Source organism: Procambarus clarkii, chromosome 39, assembly GCF_040958095.1.
Source record: "Procambarus clarkii isolate CNS0578487 chromosome 39, FALCON_Pclarkii_2.0, whole genome shotgun sequence".
Taxonomy (NCBI): domain Eukaryota; kingdom Metazoa; phylum Arthropoda; class Malacostraca; order Decapoda; family Cambaridae; genus Procambarus; species Procambarus clarkii.
In genome coordinates this window covers 19,073,374-19,088,603 of record NC_091188.1, presented here as the reverse complement: position 1 = coordinate 19,088,603, position 15,230 = coordinate 19,073,374, and the positions used below count along the sequence as shown (strand labels likewise).

The 15,230-nt window shown below is 47.0% G+C and overlaps 2 protein-coding genes across 2 annotated transcripts; one reads left to right on the top strand and one right to left on the bottom strand.

Moving 5' to 3' along the window:
- Positions 1-1,125: 1,125 nt before the first annotated feature.
- Positions 1,126-2,985, bottom strand: LOC138372589 (uncharacterized). Its single transcript, XM_069338075.1, has one exon. It carries the CDS (start codon positions 2,983-2,985, stop codon positions 1,126-1,128), a length of 1,860 nt encoding a protein of 619 aa, XP_069194176.1.
- A 4,939-nt stretch (positions 2,986-7,924) lies between these two features.
- Positions 7,925-14,326, top strand: LOC123760456 (uncharacterized). The gene is made up of 2 exons (XM_069338074.1): positions 7,925-7,969; positions 13,097-14,326. Exons 1-2 carry the CDS (start codon positions 7,925-7,927, stop codon positions 14,324-14,326), a joined length of 1,275 nt encoding a protein of 424 aa, XP_069194175.1.
- The last annotated feature ends 904 nt before the right edge of the window (positions 14,327-15,230 follow it).

Below are 15,230 nucleotides of genomic sequence, written 5' to 3'. Positions count from 1 at the left end.
TGGACTCCACGCCGTGCATGCTCGAGCAACGCCAGTCATGTGGGTGGAACTGGCTGGCGTGGATATGTTGGGAGTTAAGTCTGTGGTCCTTGTTGATTGTTTAGTAACATAGCTGATTTCCTGGTTAGACCATTATGTGCATACTCATCTATCCATTTAAGTTTTAATATATTGATCAGTGTTTATATAATGATATTGTGTTGTTGTGTTGTGATGCATTAATATTTCTGGCTGCCTATATTTCCATTTATATATATGTATGTTCTTTGTTACCCATACTTTAAGTATGTTGCTTTGTTAATTAAGCAGTTAAGTTATTTACCTTAGACACTTTACTAGGCAAGGTCGTATTATTATATATTTGTTAACAACTACAACAGAGGAACCATACCCAAAGGTCAAGGGACTTAACAAAACATAACAAACTACTCTGTTTTTTATTTGATTTGATATGTTTCAAACTTCTTAATCGCCAAAATCAAACAAAGAGCTTCCTTCTCTACCACAGAATAATTTGATTGGGCCTTATCAAATTTACGAGAAAACTAGCATACAGGATGCTCTAAACCATCTGGTCCTTCCTGGAAAAGAACCGCACTTGCTCCTAGACCTGAAGCGTCTATGTGCATTATAAATGGGTTATCAGATTGTGGACTGGCTAATACAGGTGACGTTGAGAGAATTCATTTCAACTTCTGAAAAGAGTTCTGACACTCCTGTGTCCACTTGAACTTCACCTGCTTCCTAAGAAGATTACTTATAGGTGCAGCCACAATGGAAAAATCCTTACAATATCTTCTATAATATGCACACATCCCAATAAACATCTGCACAGATTTCTTGCTCGTTAGTACTGGGTAATCCACGATTGCCAGGGTCTTGTCTTGCAAAGGGACTATCTTACCTTGTCCGATTTCATGTCCAAAGTAAATTATTGTTCCCTTAGCCCAGCTACATTTATTTACATTTACATTTAGATGAGCATGTCGTAACACTGCAAACAATTGTTTCAAAGTAGAAATATGGCCTTCACAACACTTACTAAAAATCACAATATCATCTAAGTATGTTCTACAATCTGGCACATCTTGGCGCCACATGATGTGGCGGTGGTGTGGGGTTGGTCTAGCGGTGGTGTGGGGTTAGTCTGGCGGTGGTGTGGCGTTGGTCTGGCGTTGGTCTGGCGGTGGTGTGGCGTTGGTCTGGCGGTGGTGTAGTGTTGGTCTGGCGTTGGTGTGGCGTTGGTCTGGCGGTGGTGTAGCGGTGGTGTGGGGTTGGTCTGGTGGTGGTGTGGTGTTGGTCTGGCGTTGGTGTGGCGTTGGTCTGGCGGTGGTGTAGCGGTGGTGTGGGGTTGGTCTGGCGTTGGTGTGGCGTTGGTGAGGCGGTGGTGTGGCGTTGGTCTGGCGTTGGTGTGGCAGTGGTGTGGCGGTGGTGTGGCGGTGATGTGGCGTTAGTCTGACGTTGGTGTTGCGGTGATGTGGCATTGGTCTCGTGTTGGTGTTGCGATGATGTGTGGCGTTGGTGTGGCGGTGGTGTTGCATTTGTGTGCCTGGAGTGTGGGGTTGGTGTGGCGGTGGTGTGTCGGTTGTATGTCCTGGGTGTGGCGGTGGTGTGCCGGTTGTGTGCCGTGGGTGTGGCGGTGGTGTGGCGGTGGTGTGGAGGTGGTGTAGTGGCGGTGTGGCGTTGGTGTGGAGATGGTATGGCGGTAGTGTGGCGTTGGTGTAGCGGTAGTGTGGCGTCGGTGTGGCGGTGGTATGTCAGAAGGGTCACGGTGGTGTGGCGTTGGTCTGGCGTTGGTGTGGTGGTGGTGTGGTGTTGGTCTGGCGGTGGTGTGGCGGTGGTGTGGGGTTGGTCTGGCGGTGGTGTGGCGTTGGTGTGGCGGTGGTGTGGGGTTGGTGTTGCGGTAATGTTGGGTTGGTGTGGCGGTGGTGTGGGGTTAGTGTGGCAGTGGTGTTGCGGTGGTGTGGTTTGGTGTGGCGGTGGAGTGGCGGTGGTATGGCGGTGGTGTAGCAGTAGTATGGCGGTAGTGTGGCGTTTGTGTTGCGATGGTGTGGCGTTGGTCTGGCGTTGGTGGGGCGTTGGTGTGGGGTTGATGTGGTGGTGTGATGTGACGGTGGTATGGCGGTGGTGTGTCGGTGGTATGGCGGTGGTGTGGCGGTGGTGTGGCCGTGGTGTGGCGTTTGTATGGCGGTGGTGTGACGGTGGTGTGACGGTGGTGTGGCGTTGGTGTGTCGGTGGTGTGGCGGTGGTGTGGCGGTGGTGTGGCAGTGGTGTGGCGGTGGTGTGGCAGTGGTGTGGCGGTGGTATGGCGGTGATGTGGCTGTGGTGTGGCGTTGGTGTAGCGGTTGTGTGGCATTGGTGTAGCAATAGTGTGGCGTTGGTGTAGCGGTGGTGTGGCGTTTGTGTAGCGGTGGTGTGGTGTTGGTGTTGCGGTGGTGTGGCGTTGGTGTTGCGGTGGTGTGGCGTTGGTGTAGTGGTAGTGTGACGTTGGTGTAGCGTTGGTGTTGCGGTGGTATGGCGTTGGTGTGGTGTTTGTGTGTTGTTGGTTTTGCGGTGGTATGGCGTTGGTGTGATGTTGGTGTAGCGGTGGTGTGGCGGTGGTATGATGGTGGTGTGGCGGTGGTGTGGCGGTGGTGTGGCGGTGATGTGGCTGTGGTGTGGCGGTGGTGTGGCGTTGGTATGGCGGTGGTGTTGCGTTGGAATGGCGGTGGAATGGCGTTGGGGTAAGGGTGGTATGGCGTTGGTATGTCGGTGGTATGGCGTTGGGATGTCGGTGGTATGGCGGTGATGTGACGTTGGTGTATACTGTGGTATGACAGAGGTGTGGCGTTGGTGTGGCATTGGTGTGGCATTGGTGTGGCATTGGTGTGGCGTTGGTGTTGCGGTGGTATTGCGGTGGTATGATGGTGGTGTGGCGGTGGTGTGGCGTTGTTGTGTGCGGTGGTATGACGGAGGTGTGGCGTTGGTGTGGCATTGGTGTAACATTGGTGTGGCGTTAGTGTACTCACCTATTTGTGCTTGCGGGAGTTGAGCTTTGGCTTTTTGGTCCCGCCTCTCAACTGTCAATCAACTGGTGTACAGGTTCCTGAGCCTACTGGGCTCTATCATATCTACATATGAAACTGTGTATGGAGTCAGCCTCCACCACATCACTGCCTAATGCATTCCATCCGTTAACTACACTGACAATGAAAAAGTTTCTTCTAACGTCCCTGTGGCTCATGTGGGTACTCAGTTTCCACCTGTGTCCCCTTGTTCGCGTCCCACCAGTGTTGAATAGTTTGTCCTTGTTTACCCGGTCTATTCCCCCTAAGGATTTTGTAGGTTGTGATCATGTCTCCCCTTACTCTTCTGTCTTCCAGTGTCGTAAGGTGCATTTCCCGCAGCCTTTCCTCGTAACTCATGCCTCTTAGTTCTGGGACTAGTCTAGTGGCATACCTTTGGACTTTTTCCAGCATCGTCTTGTGCTTGACAAGGTACGGGCTCCATGCTGGGGCCGCATGCTCCAGGATTGGTCTTACATTTGTGGTGTACAAGATTCTGAATGATTCCTTACACAGGTTCCTGAATGCTCTTCTGATGTTAGCCAGCCTCGCATATGCCGCAGACGTTATTCTTTTTATATTGGCTTCAGGAGACAGGTTTGATGTGATATCAACTCCAAATCTTTCTCTCTGTCCGTTTCATCTCCTATTCTGTATCCCGTGTCTGGCCTTCTGTTTCCACTGCCTAGTTTCATTACTTTGCATCTTCTCGGGTTGAACTTCAACAGCCATTTGTTGGACAATTCACTCAGTCTGTCTAGGTCATCTTGTAGCCTCCTACTATCATCCTCAGTTTCAATCCTCCTCATAATTTTTGCATCATCGGCAAACATTGAGAGAAACGATTCTATACCCTCTGGGAGATCATTTATATATATCAGAAACAGTATAGGTCCAAGGATTGACCCCTGCGGGACTCCACTCGTAACGTCTCGCCAATCTGAGACCTCACCCCTCCAACTGACTCGTTGTCTCCTGTTGCTTAGGTACTCCTTTATTCAATAGAGTACCTTCCCTTTCACTCCAGCCTGCATCTCAAGCTTTTTCACTAGCCTGGTGTGGTGGTGGTGTTGCGTTGGTGTGGCGGTGGTGTGACAATGGTGTGGCGGTGATATGACGGTGTGGCGTTGGTATGGCGGTGGTATGGTGGTGGTGTTGGGGTGGTATGGTGGTGGTGTTGGGGGTGGTATGGTGGTGGTGTTGGGGGTGGTATGGTGGTAGTGTTGGGGTGGTATGGCAGTGGTGTGTGGGTGGTATGGCGGTGGTGTTGGGGGTGGTATGGTGGTGGTGTTGGGGGTGGTATGGCGGTGGTTTGGGGGTGGTATTGCGGTGGTGTGACGGTGGTATGGCGGTGGTGTGAGGGGTGGTATGGTGGTGGTGTGGCAGTGGTATGACGGTGGTATTGAGGTTGTGTGGCGGTGGTGTGGCGTTTGTGTGGCGGTGTTATTGCGGTGGTGTGGCGATGGTGTGGCGATGGTGTGGCGTCGGTATGGGGTTGGTTTGGCTGTGGTGTTGCGTCGGAGTGGCGTTTGTGTGGCGATGGTGTGGCGGTGGTGTGGCGTTTGTGTGGCGGTAGTGTGGCTGTGGTTTTGCGTCGGCGTGGCTTCGGTGTGGCGGTGGTACAGTGGTGGTATTGCGTTGGTGTGACGGTGGTACAGTGGTGGTGTGACGGTGGTACAGTGGTGGTGTGGCGGTGGTGTGACGGTGGTACAGTGGTGGTGTGGCGGTGGTATGGCGTTGGTATGGCGGTGGTATGGCGGTGGTATGGCGTTAATGTGTCGGTGGTGTGGCGTTGATGTGATGGTAATGTGGTGCTTATCTATTAGTGACTAAGGGCAAGTGAGTTATAGCTTTTAATGGTATGCTTACTAGAATTGTTGTATGTGTTGCTTAATAAGGTAATCAACCTTATGTTTGAAATCATTGGTCGAGTATTGTTATAAGGTTGGGAATACGAGTGGCAACCACAAATCTTTTCACTACATGCCACTTACTAAAAATATACAAAACGGTGTGTATATTTCCTGACTCTAATTCAACTCATTTGTGTTTCCAGCTTCCACTTACTTTTTCTTCTTTTTCTTTCTCTTAATTAACAGATGCTTTCCTCTATTCCCTTCAGGATATTATATGTTGTGATCATATCCCCTCTGTTGCTTCTCTCCTTTAGGATTGTGAGAGTTATCCTAAATTATCCTCCTACATTAACCCTCTTTGTTCAAGCACCACTCATGTTGCAGCCGTTGAACTCTATTAATTTTTGTTTCATGCTTCACGGGAAGCGAATTTATCTGGTAATGCATACTCCAGTACTGTTCCGACATAGTCTCCGTATATTGCTTTAAAGATCCTCTAATTATATTTTTACTGCCGTTCTAATGCTTTTTAATAACTTCCCATATGCTGCCGATGCTACCCTGTTTATGTATGGCTGCGGTGTGAATGATGGAATTATATTAACTTCAAAGTTTGTTCTCTTGTTTTTAATCTAGTAATTACCTTCGCATTATGGTGTACATTCCATCAGGTCATCTTTATCATATTTATCTTCTATATCTTCATTACCTTAGACTTACCTTAGGATATAATTCTAGCAATCATTTGCATGATTTCTAGAAGTTTGTCAGGGTCTTCCTGTAGCTTTAAGTATTCTCCCTCGGTTTTTACACTCCTCGTCAGCTCCGTATCGTGTGGAAACAGTTACGCATACGAGTTCACTCCCTCAGGATGATCAGTTACCCTTAACTAGGAATGGTTCTGGTCCTAGCACTGAGCCTTGGAGAAGCCTACTTCTCACAATCTTCTAGCTCGATACCTCCTCTCTGATCGTTACTCTCTTTCCTGCCCTACATATACTCCCTTACCAAATTCAGCGTCCTTCAGTTATCGCAGCTAGCTTCTTCATCTTGTACAAACAACCTTTCATCAATAACAGTACGAAATGCTTTTTGAAAATCTAAAGAAAATACTCTGTATCCAGCCATTTCCTTCTCCCTGCTTTATGTAAGTATTCTAGTCATGAACGTAATTAAGATTATAAAGACATGACTTTCCCTCTCTAAATTCACTGCCCCTACGTTATATATGTTTATCTTCTCCAGTTGCTTCTTTCTTCTCAACCTCATTAAATTATACAACACTTTACACGGAATACTTGCCAGACTCACTGGTTTCCACCAGTGTTTTTTTACTTCTTCTACAATGACTAATATGTCCTGCTTGATGGGGTTCTGGGAGTTCTTCTACTCCCCAAGCCCGGCCCGAGGCCAGGCTCGACTTGTGAGAGTTTGGTCCACCAGGCTGTTGCTTGGAGCGGCCCTCAGGCCCACATATCTACCACAGCCTGGTTGGTCAGGCACTTCTTGAAGAAAGCTATCTAGTTTCCTCTTGAAGATGTCCACGGTTGTTCCGGCAATATTTCTCCAGTGATTCTTCTCGCCACTTGTCCTCTCAAAACCTGGGTCTCCACGTTCGTTTTTCAACATAAATCAGAATTATTTTTTGAGTTCCACACATACTTCCTCGACATTTCCGGTGAAAATTTCCTCTTGTCTCATCAAATCGATTATATTGTTTCTTACTGTTTTTTTCTTTATATGGCATATAAATAACTATATTTATTGTCTTCCATCAGCTTTGGATGCTTCATAACATTTGCTAAAAAAATATTTAAAAATTAGCTCAAACCTCGTTCCAGGTTTAGAAGCGTTTATTTTTGGTTCTTTAGTTTCTTTTTATTGTACCTCTGTTCCCAGTTCTCTGTTGTTGTTTTTTAAATTTTTCCATAGCTTCTCTACATTGTTTAACAAACGGTTTCCTTTGCTTCTCTCCTTTACCATTCTTTTGGTTGGTATGAACTGACCAGTGTTATTTGGCATTTCTTGGCAACGAATCCCATCAGCTCATTTGCTGTCTCTTCCAGTTCTCTCATCCATTAGACTATACGCTGGTAGTCCATTACACTCTTACAGTCTCAACGTGCTTCTACGTATATCTCCACTATATACTTAGAACATAAGAAAATAAGAATCAAGGTAATACACACAAATCACAATAACGTGATATATCAAATGAACAAATCCACAAGGGCCGTGATAAGGGTTCGAACCTACACACGGGATGTTCCCAGATGCTACTTAGTCAAATATTCCACGACATGGTAAAAAAGTTATTCATTTGATATGTTAGGCTATTGTGTTGGTTAGCATTGAAGATGTGTGGCCACGTCTGTGGTATAAAATAACAACAACAAAACGGATATCAGCTCTACTCTGTGTACACTTTTCTTCAATTTTATTTTTGTTCCTTTTATTTCCTTCCCATTTTTCCAGTCTTTCCCTGGTCTTATGAAACTTGTTGGCATATTACCGTAGACTGTCCTTCCTTTAGGTAATTTTTAACAGTCGACGTGCCTCATGGAGAGCTTCATTCAGGAGCATAATCCTTCGTCTCTCCACCAGACCTCGTGGATCACTGAGACCTCACACGTGTAGCTGCCAACTACCAACTTCACCATTGCTTGATGGTGTGGAAATTGAGAAGTTCGACTGTGAAAGAGATCTGAGTGTTGTGATTAAGAATTAAATTCAAAAAATCAATGCATTAATAAGGCAAATAGTAGTAGGCATCATTCAGTCTCCGGAGACTATGGAGTTGCGCTCTGGTTTCCAGGGCGCAAAGTCTGGGTAGGTAGATATAGAGGAGAAGCTGTTATCCATGCAGCAGGTCCCCCCTCTCCACGTTGCTGAAATTATTCAATAGAAAGGCTACGCCAATATACATGGTTCCAGCACCGTCGCAGGAGCTGCCAGAACGAGGTCGAAGTCAACGACGAACTGCCTTAGGGGCTCCAACTCCGGATTTTTCCTCGAGGTTGACTCATGAAGCCTTTCCCTAAAGAGGGGTATGGCCGCAAGGCAGCGGAGGTTTGAAATCAGGGTTTTCCTTCCCCTAGATGAGCTGCCTTCCCAGGCTATCGAGTCCAATCTACCCGGAGCAGCTGGTTTTAGGACGCCAGAGGCACGCCCTCGCCCCTTCTCCTGTCAGTAAAAGCAGTTCCGCCGGACTTAAAGACTAAGCCACCCGTGCAAGCCAGTAGTTGGACTTGGTTGTCAGAGGCTTTTTGAGACGCACGCCGTACGGGAGCTATATAAGTAATGGAAGCTCGTTCCCCATTACCACCCCCTGGCTATGACAACCCCTTGGAACCATAAGGCAAATAGGACACTGCGATTCATTTTTCAAAGCGTTAGTAATAAAACCCTTGGTGTTATGCAGTTCAGTTACGGTCGCAATACCGTAATGGATATAACTTCACTAGAACGCCTCCGGAGTAGGATAACAGCGTTAGTTCCTCAAATTAGAAACCTTCCATATGAACCAATTCCCGCGTAACATAATAGTCGCTGTATCTTTTACAGGATACAGCGACTGTATAATATTTTGTTTTCGTTTTTCTTTACGGGTACGTGGAACGTTCCTCTGCTACGAGATGTTCTGCCATCTACGATTTTACACCTAACATCATATATTGCGTCTCTTTATCTACACTTGGCAGCCAGCATATGTTCACAAGATTTGACTCGAAGCAGTTCTTCTTCTTCCTATTAATAAACCCAGTACTTAAGGTACCTCCACTACCAATTTTCTCCCAATTGCCCTGACGGGTTCCATCTGTAAGTTTTTTTAAGGCATGGTTTTGACCATCTTATGTGATTTTTAGAACATCAATGTCATCTGTCCCCTCTAAATTTGGTTTGACAAGCTTCCCAGCATGAATGATATGATGTCTTGGCAGACTGGGACGTTTTCATTTGTATGATCTCCACTACAAAAGTCGCAGTTGTGGCTGTTCTTTTCTACCTGATAATGCCTTATGGCAGTACCTGCAGGTATAATATATTTGCCAAACTTCATTCTTTTCGCCTTCATGGAAGACTCCTGCTTTTCCTTCGGAGCTTCATTTCTCGTCATATATTGAAGGTGAGGCTTGAAGGTGGTATTGCTTTCTCTGGTACTTTTGGACAGTTTGAGGGTGTTACCAACAGTAGTATTTTAAGCATTACTCATTTTACGGTAGCTCTAAATGGTTTCCCTTTCTCTCTTCTCTCTAGAGTGTTCCTTTTTCTTCATGCGAGTGACCTCGCACTTCACTGTCATGGAGATGATTTCTCGCTGCTTCAATGCCAACTTCTGTTTATAATCAATCACGTGTAATCCTTGGCTACGAATCATTTATTCAAGTTTACTACAGCTAAGACTCGTGCTACGACCTTTTATTTGAAAGCATGTTATTCCTCGTCATCCATTGTTGCTCAATGGAACTTCCCTGATGTATTGGGATAGCGCTAACTCATAGAAATTATATTTGACACCCATAAGTCTTGGTTATCCCAAGTTACTTAATTATGACTTGAAAACTCCACGGTTCTTTAACTTAAATTCTTGTCCCTATTCTTCATGGTCGGTTAATAGGAACACACTCCTGTATTTGCTCTCCTCGCATGTGCTGCCTGAATTAGAGTATGGCTGCCCAGTATATGCTTTGGTTTCTCCCATGAGTCATCTTCATGTTCTGCATCATACGAGGTTTCATCTCTACTCTGGTCCACTCTGTTTATCCCCAGTCTCGAACTTAACTGTTGAAATCGGTGATCCATCTCTAAAGAGGCGTCACAGTCATTACTGCCTCTGGTACATTGCATGGTCATACAACTTCCCCATTCCTGCTTGTACCGTACATCAACTACTACCCCTTCCAATTACACCATGTTTCCTCTTCTTTATTTTACTGCACGTATGGCAAGTTTCTCTCTCGGTACTCATCTGCATGTTCCCCCTTGTTTTGTTACAAGCTTGCCTCCCTGGAGGGTCGCTATCATTTATCCATCCTTCTGTTATGGAATTACCTTTCATTTAACATTTTTTTTATGCCGTTCATGCTCTACTTCCTTGCTCACAGATTGGTCGAAGTCTGCCGACGGTGTTGGCTACTCCGTGGATTTTCCTGATCGTACCTATATTTTTGCAGCCTTTTTCCTTAGATTAGCATTTTTATGGATGACCTGTATGGGATTTTGCATGTTCTCCGCCAGCTGCTTTCTATGCCCCGAAGCTTCTTTGTTATTGAGGTTAACTCTTGCAATGTTCTTATAGCTCAAAAATCTTTTAACCCATCCAATTATGTGGTGACCTAATCCCTAACTGGATGTTTCTATTCTTTAGTAGATTTAAGACGCTTTAATTTTTATGGGGTACTCAGAAACATTGGTGTTACCAGGAATGAACTTGTGGATGCAGGCTGTTCACGCCTGTCCCATCTTTATCTATAAAGTAGATTGTCTTACTGTCTGTAGGTGGGTTGGAGACCAGGAGCTGGGTTCTATCCTCGATAAATTTCAGAGGGCGGTGTGTATGTGCTGTGAGAGGAGCGCGCACACGCGGAAAGGTCGCGCGCGCGCGCGCGTGCGTGCGTGCGTGTGTGTGTGTGTGTGTGTGTGTGTGTGTGTGTGTGTGTGTGTGTGTGTGTGTGTGTGTGTGTGTGTGTGTGTGTGTGTGTACTCACCTAATTATGCTTGCGGGGGTTGAGCTCTGGCTCTTTGATCCCGCCTCTCAACCGTCAATCAACAGGTGTACAGGTTCCTGAACCTATTGGGCTCTATCATATCTACACCTGAAACTGTGTATGGAGTCAGCCTCCTCCACATCACTTCCTAATGCAGTCCATTTGTCAACCACACTGACACTAAAAAAGTTCTTTCTAATATCTCTGTGGCTCATTTGGGCACTCAGTTTTCACCTGTGTCCTCTAGTGCGTGTGCCCCTTGTGTTAAATAGCCTGTCTTTATCTACCCTATCAGTTCCCTCGAGAATCTTGAATGTGGTGATCATGTCCCCCCCTAACTCTTCTGTCTTCCAGCGAAGTAAGGTTTAATTCCCGTAGTCTCTCCTCGTAGCTCATACCTCTCAGCTCGGATACTAGTCTGGTGGCAAACCTTTGAACCTTTTCCAGTTTAGTCTTATACTTTACTAGATATGGACTCCATGCTGGGGCTGCATACTCCAGGATTGGCCTGACATATGTGGTATACAAAGTTCTGAATGATCCCTTACACATGTTTCTGAATGCCGTTCTTATGTTGGCCAGCCTGGCATATGCCGCTGATGTTATCCTTTTGATAGGGGCTGCAGGGGACAGGTCTGGCGTGATGTCAACCCCCAAGTCTTTTTCTCTCTCAGGCTCTTGAAGAATTTCATCTCCCAGATGATACCTAGTATCTGGCCTCCTGCTCCCTACACCTATCTTCATTACATTACATTTGCTTGGGTTAAACTCTAACAACCATTTGTTCGACCATTGCTTCAGCTTATCTAGGTCTTCTTGAAGCCTCAAGCAGTCCTCCTCTGTCTTAATCCTTCGCATAATTTTGGCATCGTCAGCAAACATTGAAAGAAATGAATCTATACCCTCCTGGATATAATTTACATATATCAGAAACAAGATAGGGCCGAGTACAGAGCCCTGTGGGACTCCACTGGTGACTTCACGCCAACCTGAAATCTCACCCTTCACCGTAACTCTCTGCTTCCTATTGCTTAGGTACTCCCTTATCCACTGGAGCACCTTACCAGCTACACCTGCCAGTCTCTCCAGCTTATGTACCAGCCTCTTATGTGGTACTGTGTCAAAGGCTTTCCGAAAATCCAAGAAAATGCAGTCTGCCCAGCCTTCTCATTCTTCCTTAATCTTTGTCACCTGGTCGTAGAATTCTATTAAGCCAGTCTGGCAAGATTTATCTTCTCTGAACCCATGTTGGCGATTTGTCACGATCTCCCTCCTCTCCAGATGTGTTACTAGGTTTTTTCTCACGATCTTCTCCATCACTTTGCATGGTATACAAGTCAAGGACACTGGCCCGTAGTTCAGTGCTTTTTGCTTGTCGCCCTTTTTGTATATTGGGACCACATTCGCCGTCTTCCATATTTCTGGTAGGTCTCCCGTCTCCAATGACCTATTATACACTCTGGAGAGTGGCAACCAAAGTGCCTCTGCACACTCTTTCAGTACCCATAGTGAGATCCCGTCTGGACCAACAGCTTTTCTAACATCCAGATCCAGCAGGTGTCACTTGACCTCCTTTCTCATAATTTCGAACCCTTCCAAGGCCGCCTGGTTTACTTCCCTTTCTCTTAGCACAGTGACCTCACCTTGTTCTATTATGAAGACCTCCTGGAACCTCTTGTTGAGTTCTTCACACACCTCTTGTCATTCTTTGCATACTTCTCTGTCTTATATCTCTTATATATAATATCTATCTCTATCTCTATATCTTCTGTGTGTGTGTGTGTACTCACCTAGTTGTACTCACCTAGTTGTGTTTGCGGGGGTTGAGCTCTGGCTCTTTGGTCCCGTCTCTCAACCGTCAATCAACAGGTGTACAGATTCCTGAGCCTACTGGGCTCTATCATATCTACACTTGAAACTGTGTATGGAGTCAGCCTCCACCACATCACTTCCTAATGCATTCCATTTGTCAACCACTCGGACACTAAAAAAGTTCTTTATAATATCTCTGTGGCTCATTTGAGGGCTCAGTTTCCACCTGTGTCCCCTTGTGCGTGTGCCCCGTGTGTTAAATAGCCTGTCTTTATCTACCCTATCAATTCCCTTGTTCTATTGTGAATTATTGTGTGTGTGTGTGTGTGTGTGTGTGTGTGTGTGTGTGTGTGTGTGTGTGTGTGTGTGTGTGTGTGTGTGTGCTCGCGGAGGCCTCCACCAGTGTGGTTCACGGGGCAGGAGGCGGAGCAGCGTAGCGTTGTGGAGCACAACTATGGCGCCGTGATACCCGCGGAACACTGCTGGCCATCCACAACACCCTAACCTGTCTCCCGCCGTCTCCACTTGTCTGGCTGCTGGACCCACATAGGTCGGGGAGAGAGAGTGAGGCTGACGATTGGCGCAACTCTCCATAAGGTGAATTCAACAACTGAAGTCAGGTGCAAGTCATGACTTCAACCCATACCGAGGTATCCCACACTCACCCTCATCACAGCTTCGCACACTGTCTCTGATCACAGCATCCCACACTCATCACAGCATCCCACACTCATCGCAGCATCCCACACTCATCGCAGCATCCCACTCATCGCAGCATCCCACTCATCGCAGCATCCCACACTCATCGCAGCATCCCACACTCATCGCAGCATCCCACACTCATCGCAGCATCCCACTCATCGCAGCATCCCACACTAATCACAGCATCCAATTCATCACAGCATCCCACACTCATCGCAGCATCCCACACTCATCGCAGCATCCCACTCCATCGCAGCATCCCACACTCATCACAGCATCCCACACTCATCACAGCATCCTACACTCATCACAGCATCCCACACTCATCACAGCATCCCTCACTCATCGCAGCATCCCACACTCATCGCAGCATCCCTCACTCATCACAGCATCCTACACTCATCACAGCATCCCACACTCATCACAGCATCCCACACTCATCACAGCATCCCACACTCATCGCAGCATCCCTCAATCACAGCATCCTACACTTATCACAGCATCCTACACTCATCACAGCATCCTACTCATCACAGCATCCTACACTCATCACAGCATCCTACACTCATCACAGCATCCTACACTCATCACAGCATCCCACACTCATCACAGCATCCTACACTCATCACAGCATCCTACACTCATCACAGCATCCTACACTCATCACAGCATCCTACACTCATCGCAGCATCCTACACTCATCACAGCATCCTACACTCATCGCAGCATCCCACACTCATCACAGCATCCATCGCTCATCACAGCATCCCACTCATCACAGCATCCCACACTCATCACAGCATCCCACACTCATCACAGCATCCTACACTCATCACAGCATCCCACACTCATCACAGCATCCCACACTCATCACAGCATCCTACACTCATCACAGCATCCCACACTCATCACAGCATCCCACACTCATCACAGCATCCCTCACTCATCACAGCATCCTACACTCATCACAGCATCCCACACTCACAGCATCCCACACTCATCACAGCATCTCACACTCATCACAGCATCCCTCGCTCATCACAGCATCCCACTCATCACAGCATCCCACACTCATCACAGCATCCCACACTCATCACAGCATCCCTCACTCATCACAGCATCCAACACTCGTGTGCTGTACTTCATGACCAACGCTGCACCATCGACCTCTCAGGCATCACACAGAGCAAGTAATTCCAGCTAAATAATTGCGTAACATTGTGAAGCTCATCATCCTCATCCATCAGCGGAGGGTCGAGCCTGTGGGATTGTTTGGAGCTAGGAGCGTTGGATTGTGTGTGTAGATGGGTATGTGGTGGATGGGTATGTGGTGGATGGGTATGTGGTGGATGGATTTGTGGTGATGGGAGTGTTGGATTGTGAGTGGATGGGTGGATGGGAATATAGAGGATGGATATGTGAGGATGGGAGTATTGAATTACGTGTGGATGGGTGTGTTGTAACTGGGTATGTGGTGGATAGGTATGGGGTCAGTTTTTAATTGCGTGTGTATGGGTTTGTGTAGTGATGGGAGTGTTGAGTATTGAAAGGATCGATGTGTGTTATTTGGTGGAGATCAGAGTACTTACTGGTCATAACGTGTGTATTCACCTAGTTGTGCTTGCGGGGGTTGAGCTCTGCTCTTTCGGACCGTCTCTCAACTGTCAATCAACTGTTACTAACAACTATTTTTTTCACACGCACAGGAAGCAGGCCGTAATAGCTGTTCAACTCTCAGGGACCTATTTACTGCTAGGTAACAGGGGCATCAGGGTAAAAGAAACTCTGCCCATTTTTTTCTACCCTCACCGGGGATCGAACCCGGACACTAGTATTACGAGTCCAGTGCGCTGTTTACTCAGCTATCAGGTCCCCAGGCCTCAGGTATCTGTGTGTAAAGTTGGCTGTGTTAGTGAATGTACTTGTGGAAGGAATAGGGAGAATGCTTTGGAGGGGTGTGTGAATAGCAGCGAGAGCATCCCACACTCTCCCTGATCACAGCATCCCACACTCTCCCTGATCACAGCATCCCACACTCTCCCTGATCACAGCATCCCACACTCTCCCTGATCACAGCATCCCACACTCTCCCTGATCACAGCATCCCA

Coding starts and splice junctions, on each gene's coding strand:
- LOC138372589 (XM_069338075.1), bottom strand. CDS start 2,985: ATGTTACACCAATGCCACACCAACGCCACACCTCCGTCATACCACCGC.
- LOC123760456 (XM_069338074.1), top strand. CDS start 7,925: ATGAAGCCTTTCCCTAAAGAGGGGTATGGCCGCAAGGCAGCGGAG. Junction 7,970..13,096: donor ATGGCCGCAAGGCAGCGGAG/GTTTGAAATCAG, acceptor CCCTCATCACAG/CTTCGCACACTGTCTCTGAT.